The sequence below is a fragment of the Rattus rattus genome, chromosome X, assembly GCF_011064425.1.
Source record: "Rattus rattus isolate New Zealand chromosome X, Rrattus_CSIRO_v1, whole genome shotgun sequence".
NCBI lineage: Eukaryota > Metazoa > Chordata > Mammalia > Rodentia > Muridae > Rattus > Rattus rattus.
In genome coordinates, this window is record NC_046172.1 from 99,569,695 (window position 1) to 99,580,793 (window position 11,099).

At 38.0% G+C, this 11,099-nt stretch overlaps 1 protein-coding gene across 2 annotated transcripts in view; it reads right to left on the bottom strand.

The window, feature by feature from the left end:
• Positions 1–10,786, bottom strand: part of Klhl13 (kelch like family member 13) — a 112,797-nt gene extending 102,011 nt beyond the window's left edge. For both annotated transcript variants that reach the window (XM_032889964.1, XM_032889961.1), the window contains exon 1: positions 10,693–10,786. In XM_032889964.1, coding sequence (XP_032745855.1) covers positions 10,693–10,694 — 2 coding nt within the window. In that variant the 5' untranslated portion in view covers positions 10,695–10,786. The remainder of the gene's footprint in view (positions 1–10,692) is intronic.
• Between the last annotated feature and the right edge of the window lie 313 nt (positions 10,787–11,099).

Below are 11,099 nucleotides of genomic sequence, written 5' to 3' on the forward strand. Positions count from 1 at the left end.
TAAATACACTGTTCATATATTTGCAATTGCATAAAATGTATATTTGTATAAACTATATATTTTTGTTTATAATATATAAATAACTGAAGAGGGAGGTTTGAAGGGAGGAAGGAGAAGCAAATGGTGTAAGGTTTAGCACTGAATTCAAAATGTTGAAGCAGGGACTCTTTATAACAGGCTCTTAAACTGAATATAAAAACCAAGTCTTTTTCCATATAAAGGCCTGCTAGACAGATAGTTGCATCTTATTTCCTAAATTGACCTCACCACCTCCAAAAAGGTGCAGGCTTCTAAAGCATAAGCATAACACAAATACACAATCTGAATTTAGTCACAGGATTGTGGCTAGGAGAGAATAGAGCAGTACATTACCCAGTCCTGAAGTTGTAAGGGGTTGTTTAAAATTTCTGTAACAAAGATATATAAGAAAATTCTGTAGAAAGATGAATAAGAAAGAAAGAAATAAACCAATTAACATTATTCTTAATCAATGAAAGACAAAAAACTCTTGCCCCCAAAGATCAGGAACAAGATTAAGGATGTTCCTTCTAATTGCAGCAATTCAATACTATGGTATAACCTTCAGACAGGGAAATTACTTAAGGAAAATAAATACAAAATGTATAGATTAGAATAGAAGAAGTAAAGCTATCTTTATTTCCAAGAGACTTGAGCCTACAGATACAAAACTATTCTTAGAGTCAACTAAGCATTATCACAAGTGAAAATCAATTTCAACAAAATTGCAAGCCATAACATCAATATGTAAAACAAAAAGTTTACTTCTACACACTTGATGAAAATAATCTGAAAGCAGAACGTAAAACAATCCCGTTTATATAAAAATGAAATAATACTATGTACATGTCTGATACCCACAGAGGCCAGAAGAGGGTGCTGGATCCTCTGGATCTGGAGTTCCAGACTGTTGTGGGCTGTCCTATGTGGGTTCAGGAATAGAACCCAAATCCTCCGGAAGAACAGCCAGTGGCTCTTAACCACTAAACCATATCTCTAGGCCCTGAACTTAATTCTTACAACTACAAAAAAGGAAAAAAAAACACTAAATAAACTTGAATAGATCTTGTCTCAAACTTGGGACCCAACTGACTTTATATCCCTAATATACAGATATAGTGTGCCATTCTTCAGGAATGACAATGAGAAAACATGAGAGGTACTGAAAAGAACTGCAGAATGACAGCTCAACCCTGTGACTCCAAGTGACTCCATTGACAGCTATTTGGCCCAAACCCTGATATTTGATGCTAACAATGTGTCATACTATAATTAGTTTATCCTTTGGAAATACAGCCTTTGAAGTTACAGCAAAAAATGATTTTGGTTTTTCCTTTCTGACCTTCAAAAGACTGTACTCTGAATTCTGTGTCATTGAGTTCATCTTCCATTCCCAGTTCTTGTATTTTAAAAATACTATTAGGAATTCTTCTCTTTTCAGTATGGTATATATTTGACTTTATATCTAATATTTTTCTTTTTTGTTTATTCACTTTACATTGTGCCCAATGCCCCCTCGCAGTCATTTCCTCCCACAGTCCTTCCCCCATGACCCTCTTCTCCTCTGAGCAGGTAGGGTACCCCCTGGGTATCCCCTTAACCTGGCACATCAAGTTTCTATAAAGCTAGGTACATCCTTTCCCACTGAGGTCAGACAAGGCAGCCCAGCTAGAAGGACAACATATCACATGTACAGGCAGTCAATAGCTTTTGGAATAGTTACCCCATCCCTGCTCCAGTTATCTGAGGCACACATGAAGACCAAGCTGCATATCTTTTACATAGGAGTGGGGGGTGGCTAGGTACAGCCCATGTATGTTCTTTGGTTGATGGTTCAGTGTCTGAGAGCCCCAAGGGTTCAGGTTACTTGACTCTATTGGTCTTCCTGTGGAGTTCCTATTCCCGCCTTCCTCCTGTTCTTCCATAAGAGTACCCAATCTCCATCTACTGTGTGGGAATACTTAATAAAGTATCAAACTTTAATTTAAATCAAATAAGGTTTACTCAAGATAGAGAGGGACATTTCATCACCTGTGAGAAGCTGCCTGAAAGTCACCTGTGTCCTCAGTGTGGAAGATCAGGACCTGGTGAGGTTGTTACCTTTTTAAGCCCCACTAATATTTCTTCCCTAGCTACTTTTTTTGACACAGCCCTGAGCAGACTGATTATAAAATGCACAATCTGGGCAAATGAGATGGCTTAGCAAGTAAAGGTGTTTGCTGCCAAGCCTGACAATCTGAGTTCAATCCCTGAGCCACACATGGTGATGAGAACTGACTCTCTCAGGCTGTCCTCTGACCTCTGTATGTTCAATGTGTTCAGTGTGGTGTGTACACTCTCTCACCCCCTCCTGTGCCATAAATAAATAAATAGTCTATAAATATTTAAAGGCACGATATAATATTTTGTAAGGATTTTCACGCATATTCTTTGCTACAAAAATCAGTAATTTTGTGATTTATACCACAAATCATATGGTTGTGCTTTCGATGTTTTCAAATTAAATCTGAAATACACAAGCAAATTACTGATTTTACTGGCATGGCTATTTAGGTTGATCTCTAATTAATGCAGATAAAAACATACATGTGAAGGATAGTTTTGCTTCTATAATATCAACACTAGATAGCTTAAATTTGTTTTTTTTTATAACTTTGAAAAACACTTCACGCTGTAAATATTGGTCTTCAACAAAATTTCGAAAGTACACTTTTTTTTCACATTAAAAATATGGTATTGGAAATACCAAGTTTCAAGTATATAAACATGAAGAGCTTAAAATACTTCTCCCTAACGTTTAGACAGACTTTGCTTTCTTCGTTCTGTTTGTTTAGCCTGAAAATGAAAGGTCAGCATTCCCCTATTCCCTCAATCCTCAATTTAGGCTGCATTAATGTTTAGAATATATGGACCAAAAATGTCTCTTTCCCAAATGTAGAAGCTTTAGCTATTTTTAAGTATTGATTCATCACTGTAATGACCCCTGAAAAATCCAGGTGCTTAGCGGCTAACATTAGACAACTACTGTAACTCTCTCACTCTATGGAGAAATTGTTACCGCACATTTACAATAGTGTCAAGTATACAGACAGGAAAACAAGCTGGGCAGCTCCTTGCCTCTAAGCTTTTCTGAGAGGGTTTTATTCATAAGCTTATGAGGGCAGGAGAGACTGTTCAGGGGTTACCAGAGCATAATGTTCTTTCACCGATTCTGTTCCCAGAACCCATCTATGGAGGCTCATTTTTTGTTTTTTTTGCTTATCCCCACAACATACCCCCTTTCCTAGTCTAACACCTTTGCTCCCTGTATTCCTTCTGTTTCTGACATGCTTTTACACATTCTATCAACAACTAGGTAGTGATTTAAATTCTATACATAGATAGATCATCCCCAAACTCTTCCATATTTAAGGCGGAAGTCATTACTCTTTGTGAATTTTTACTTTATATATATTCTCTCTCTCTGCCTCTCTCTCTCTCTCTCTCTCTCTCTCTCTCTCACACACACACACACACAAATTGATTACTTAATTGATTAACTAATCAAACATTTAAAAAACTCAAAATACTTTGTACAGTAGATTATGTGGGAAAGATTCTCAAATATGCAGACATGACCTTAAATTTCAGCCTTGTCATATATTTACTGGGATGTTTTTTCGTGCATTTTGATTTCTCTTCCTTGGTTCCAGAATAATAATAATACTTCTTAAAGGGTGGATATGAAAGTAGAATAAAATGACTTATATTCAGTAGCCACCTAAGCAGAAAATTAGTAATATGAATCTTTTATATGCCCCTCCTTCCCTACTCATGGACACCTAAATTTGAATATATTTAAACTAAAACTTGTTAAGAAATATGTGATAAATGTTTAATATTTTATATGTCAATTTTCTTTAATTCACAGTCCTTCCTTTGTTAGAAGAACATGACATTCTTTGAATGAAATGATGCCAAACGAAGAAACTAATGTCTAGTACTGGAAATCTGGCCCAAATCCTATAGAACATCATACCTCTATTACGATTATTTTGCTAGAAGGACATACTATCAAACTGCCTTCTAAACACTTACCATTCATTTGTACTGGAGAAGCTCTCTCTCCTCATCAGAGAAGCTCCTATATGTTGGAGGTTATAGGTAATATTTAGATTTGCAACCGGTTACAAAGTAGAGAATAAGGGAGTGTGGTCTGGGGAGGCCTCAGCCCTGAATCTATATCACCTCTTCTCTCACCAATATTGAGGGAACATCACAGGAGGCAGAAAGACTGCAAGAACCAAAGGCCAGAGAAGAATACCACAAAATAATGTCTTATAGACCTGAGCAGGCTATTGCCATTAAGAACTAACAGTAGGGTTTGGGATTTAGCTCAGTGGTAGGCGCTTGCCTAAGTAAGCACAAAGGCCCTTGGTTTAGGTCCCCAACTCTGAAAAAAAAAAAAAAAAAAAAAAAAAACTAACAGTAACTATGGTTACCTGACAATATCTACATAAAACTTGTACAAGATCAACAATAAACACCTAGCATGGAGAAAAAGGAAGGGGCTCACGATGTCCTATTCCCGAGCTAAGAGATACCCGGCAGTTTATGGGCACTGAGGAAAGGAGAGTTAGCTTTCTTCAGACTTGTGGCCAATGGAAGGTTGCCCATGCTTCAGTTGGTGCCCTGCATCCATGTGCACATAATAACTGCTCTGTGGACTCTGGTTTATTAAAAGAAAGAAGATGGCAAGAAACTGGGAGGCTAACTTTAGAGAGAGAGAGAGAGAGAGAGAGAGAGAGAGAGAGAGAGAGAGACAGAGACAGAGACAGAGACAGAGACAGAGACAGAGACAGAGAGACAGAGAGAGAGACAGACAGAAAGACAGACAGAAAGACAGACAGAAAGACAGACAGACAGACACCAAGACCAGGAGGAGTTAAAGGAGAGGAGCAAGTAGAGCTGGGGAAGGACTATGCTCTAAATACATTGATTGTATCTGTGTCTGAAATCACCACAGAATGCATACATTTTAAAATAATATGACAAAAGATTACCCGATGGTTAAGATATTGTATAAAATCTATTTTTTTGAAAAAAAATGCAGAAATCAGTACAATTCATTCCTTGCTATGTAAAATTTAAAATTCATTTTTTAAAGTATGAATCAACTATTCCTATCAGAAATTTTAGCTCAGCAAACACCTTTCTCAATCTCTGAGGACTGTATTCCTTCTTCCCACAAGATACACATGCCAGATGGGCGGCAGTGGCACACACACTCAATCCTAGCACTTGGAAGGCAAAGGCAGTTGGACCTCTGTGAGTTTATGGCCAGCTTGGTCTACAGAGTGAGTTCCAGGACAGTTATTATTGTGTGTGTGTATGTGTGTGTGTGTGTGTTGATTCTTTCTAATCAGCAAAGCCGACTAGATCAGACATGGACATTTTCCTAAACTAAATTAATTGTACTGTATCTTCTAAGACATGTAAAAGAGTAATTCCAGTCTTGCTACACGGAAACTCAAAAATTCCTGGCAGCCATGTGTAGTCTGAAGAGAGAAAGGAGGAGGTAGGAGAGAGAGAGAGAGAGAGAGAGAGAGAGAGAGAGAGAGAGAGAGAGAGAGAGAGAGGGCAGCTGGACAGACAGACAGGCAGGCAGGAGACAGGCAGACAAAGGGAGTCACATAAAAGGAGAGAGATGAAGTGAAGCTCAGGACAAATTGTTGAAAGAACTGCTGACTAAGTTACTGACTCTTCCTTCTGTTTCTGACATGCTTTTACACATTCTATCAACATCAAGGTAGTGATTTAAATTTAAAGTCTATACATACGTAGGATCATCCCCAAAGAAGTCATTACTCTTTGTGAATTTTTACTTTATATATTATAGCTCTCTCTTATAGTACTCATCCCATCCCACTTTATCTCATAGTTGCTTCCTTGCTTCCAGTCATAAACTCAAGGCCAGGTGTCTAGCCCTGCTCCTCTGAATACTACTACAGCAGCTGCCTGTGTCATACCCTAGACATACAGTACATTCTCCATACTTTCAGTGAACTATAGCCATACTAAATATATCTCACAGTTCCAGAGAGCACCAGTCCCAAGAGAAAGGAAAAAGGCAGACCTGGAAAGCAAAACACTTGAATAATAAAGTACATGCATGCTGTTTCTTCACACTGGCCAGGAATCTGCCGAGAAACAAAACAACCAATGGGATGGTGGCATGGGTGAGTGAATATATGTGTGCACATATACACATGCTACACCACACACACATATATGTGTGTGTTGTGTGTGGTAGATGTGTCCATATGTATGATTTGTATGTGTTTCTTTCTAAACCAGTTGCAAGTAAACTAAACTGAAAGCGAAATTTCAACACATCATGAAAGGAGAAACAAAAGAGAAAAATGTTATAAAATAAAAATTTAACTACCATAATTACTGATGCTAAAATCCATAGTGCCCAAATAAAAACAAGAGTAGAAACTCCTATTTTAATACAGCCTTTCCCTGTAAAGATACACATAAACAGAATCTAGCAGACTGCTGTAGCCAGCAAATAATGAACTTTGGCAAGGCATAGGGAGATAGAAGTTAGATTGCTTAAGGAAGTAAAAAAAAAAAAGTATATTGAACCATGAATGCAACAAGTGTCAACTGAGTATCTATTATAGCAGTGCGAACCTCATGAAAATGACGGGTATAATGCACTACATGAACTGCTTTTACCAACCAAGGTCATCAAGCTACCCTGAAAGCTAATAAGGATGTTTGATCCATTTTTACATAGCCTCTCTGGAGCTTGACCCAGATGATTATTCTCCTAGTTAACTTCCTCCGCCTCTTATCCCGTTCACCCCAGGTCTCCTGGCTTTGACAAACCACTGCTTCAGGTCTCCCTTTCTCATGTCTTAAATGTCTTCTCACATTTTATATATTCCTTGGGCAATTTTGGTTTCAGCTACCATCTGTGTGCTGATTACTTCTAAAACACATTTGTTTAAACATATATTTTGACTATTCTATTACGATAAGAAATAATCTCATTTATATTTATGTTTTTATTTATTATTTTAAAAGATTTATTTGGTTTTAGGTATATGAATGTTTTGCTGGAATGTATGGAAAGTGCACGACAAATATGCAGTGCCCAAAAGTGGCCAGTAGAGGGCACCAGATCCTCTGAAACTATAGTTATAGGAAGTGGTGAGCATTCAGTTCTGGGAACTAAACATGGGTCTTCTAAGAGAGCAGCAAGTGACCTTAACCACTGATCCATCTCTCCATTCCCAGGACCATCTATTCAACCATTTAGGTAAATCGCACAGTATACATAACTGGCACAAATTGTCTTTTTGCCTTGCTGTGAAATTGATCCCAGGGCCTCTGACAAACCAAGAAAACTATTGCTGATACACGCCCAGACTCTTGTAACATGCCCAAATTATAACTACCCATGTTAGCTTACCGATTTAATGTCCCCTCTCAGGCTCTTGCATTCTCGGGCACTAGATACAAGACACTTCTCAGACCAAGGAACGCACAAGTCCCAAACCTTTACTCTTCTCTAATTTCTCACTCCTTCATCCATCCCGGGTCTGAAATCTTTGATTGTCAATCAAGTTCGTCTGTCCTCCTCTCCCTTTTCTTTATTAGATCTTAATTTGCATTAGTCTGCTAAACCCTTAGCCTCCAGGCTTCTCTCCTTTTAATTAGTTCTACAAACTGCACTCTTGAGTTTTTTTTTAAATCTCTATAATTCTATTCTGAAGTCAGCCTTTTGTTTAAAAATCACTTCAAGGGCTGGTGCTCTTCCAAGGAACCTGAGTTCAGTTGCCAGCATCCATACCAGGTGGTTCACAACCGCCAAATTCCCAAAACTCCAGCTCTGCGGGATCTAATGCCCTCTGTGAGCCCCATAAGGACCTGAACATGCACACATAGCACACACAGCAGACTGTTTTCATTGGGTGTGTGTGTGTGTGTATATGTGTGTGTGTGTGTGTGTGTGTGTGTGTGTGTGTGTGTGTGTGTGTACGCGCGCGCGCATGCGCACACATGTACCTACATGCCTGAGTGTGTGCCTGCGTGCGTGCATGTGCGTGTACTGTATATGACTTTAAAATTTAAAAAGCTCCTTAACAATCACCAATGTAAAATGCTTGCCATGTTCAAAAACTCATTGATTGCCTTGAAAAACGTGTGCTTTTTCTGTATCAGTAATATGCTCCAACCCAGATCACACAGCAAACAATGGCACCATCCTGAAACTGTCACATAAAATGCTCTAGAAGTTTGCGTGATAAGAGACGATTATGTACCAAGAAAACCATGGGTGAACCCCCCCCACACACACACACACCATACAGCTGGATAAGGCAAGCAGTTAACACTAGTCTGCCAAAGACAGCTCATAAATATGCATTTAAAGAGATTTTGGATCTTTTGAGACCCAGTTTTTTTTTTTCAACCTACAAGGGCTGATAGATTTATGTTCAGGCATTTACTTCACAAACAAACCATTAGAATCAACATTTCAACTGAGGTCATAGTGCCCCTTTATACCAAAGAGACTCCTAAGAAGGAACAGTTTTTACATGCAGATTTATACACATGAACACTCTGGTTGTCAGAGGATACCAAGGTCTATCAATGGCTCTAATGAGAACCCCAATTGAGAAAAACCCAAGAAAAATGGGATAGGAGAGCCAAAGGGGGAAATTTTTACTCTGTCATAAAAGTGTAAGTGAAAATTTTAAATATTTATGAAGAAGTCAGTTTCTTAATCTAAAGTATATTACAGGTGAGAAAGGACCACTAAAAACTGCTCAAGGTTCTTTACAACCTTGTGAAAGTACACTTTAACTCACAGTGACCTACTTGACCAATATATTGAAAGCAAAATTGAGTTAGGAAAACATATAAACTATCAGAAATGAGTCAGTAATATACAGAAAAGCGGGTAGACTGTCTGAGGAGCAAATTGGGACTGTTAAAAAGCATCAGTCATTATTTTCTAACTTGAGATTTCTTAAAATTAATTTCAAAATTATTTTCTTCATTCTTTACTGACGCTTTTATTGTTAAACACCATATGGGGGAAAATACTGTGTCTTTGGTTCCAGATAGGTTTGCATTCCTAGATAATCTACTGTTGTTTCCGTAGCCAATTCTGTATTGCATGGATATTACTGTAGGAAAAAGAGCAACAGAGGAGATGTAGGCATTTTCCTCTCCCTGTGACTATACATTATAAAAATTTCAATTTATTTCGGTCCCCAGCTCCGAAAAAAAAAGAAAAAAATTTAATTTATTAAGGGTCAGAGGATGTAGTTTAGCTGGTAGAATGTTTACCTAGTATGCATAAAGCCCTGGATTGCATCTCCAGCACCACATAAACTAGGCATGATGGCACACACCTATAATTCAAACACTTGGAAGGTACGTGCAAAAGGACTGGGATTTTTAAATCCTCCATAAAATGCAAAAGGGAGGGAGAGAGTATACATTCTGTGTATGTCATGCATGTATGTGTAAGAGTGAGAGTCCTCATGTATGTCAGTGTCTATATGTGGACTTATGTACACATGTGATGCATGTTGGATACCAGAGGACAACCTCCCACAGTGTTATCCCACAGGCAATATCACCAGGTAGACAAGGCTAGCGAGCCAAGAAGCCTCAGGAATTCCTGCCTCGTCTCCCCATGTCCACGTACCCAGTACAAAGAGTACAATTATGTGGCACTACCCCTGAGTTTTTTTAAAAAACCTGGGATCAAATTCAGATCCCACATGCTTATAGTTTATTGACTGGGCTATCTATTCAGACTTGAACGTGGTAATTTTTTTGATCAAGCAATTTTGCTAAACTCAATAATAAATAAAAATATCCATGTCTCAATATTAAACACATTAAACTTCTGAATAACAATCACTGGGTCAAACAAATCAAAACAGAAATTATACTCAAAAGTTTTAAACAAAAACGTATATAGTAAAGTCTGTGGGGCTAGCAAGATTCTTGAGCAGGTCATGGCACATGCCATCAAACCTATTAATCTGAGTTCAATCTCTAAGAACCACATTAAGAAAGGAAATAAAAATCTGTTTTCTGACTTCCACACATGTACCATGGCACATATGCTTCCAAACATGAACACAAACACAAACACACACACACACACACACACACACACACACACACAAATGTAATTTTAGAAGTCTACAAACTATGAGTAATATCTAAGACAATGTTTAAAGGAAAGCTTAGAGCCTTAAATACTTAAACTTAAAAAAGACAAAAATGAATGTACTAGGCATTCTGCTTCATAAGCTAGAGAAAAAACACAGTTAAGATCACAGCAAGTACAAATCTAAGCTAGACAAAGCATGAGCCTAGATACCGAGGGACAGAAGTGATGTGTATCACGAAACCATTGCCAGCTGGTAACTTAGCAAGATGCTGTCTTAAAATATATTTTAAAAAAAGTTTTAAAACAGGATCAGCCGTAGCTCAGTGGAAGAGTATTTTCCCTCGCATATGCAAACACTGTATTTCTAGCAGCACAGGAAATATACAAATAAATGAAATAGAAACAAAAAAACAGGAGCTGGGACACAGAAGTTACAGAGACTGAAAAAGATTACCTTTTCTGTTAGGTTGTAAGGAGATACTTACATAAAAGTACAAATTGAGAAAACCTTCTTATGAGTCAACGTGGATCCAACTTCCCATCTGTATGCTGCAACTGTACCTCTAGACTGTTCTCTCACAAGTACACACAGAAATGATGTGCACTGCTGCTTACAAAATCAACTGCAAAGTCTAGACAAATACAATATCTATAGGTCAAAGACTATCTAGATATGCTATACACTTATTTATTTTCCAGTAGCTAGCAAAGCAAAAGTTATTAAGAATCAGGAAGCAGACTGGAACAGGGAAATCAGAAGCACAATGTCCACGCTACACAAAAGATGAGGACTTTAATGCTACATAGTGTGGGTGTTCTTGCAGGGACTGTAAGTAATAACTCCTGACATAACTTGTAGAGCAGTGGTTCTCAAACTTCCTGATGCTATGAC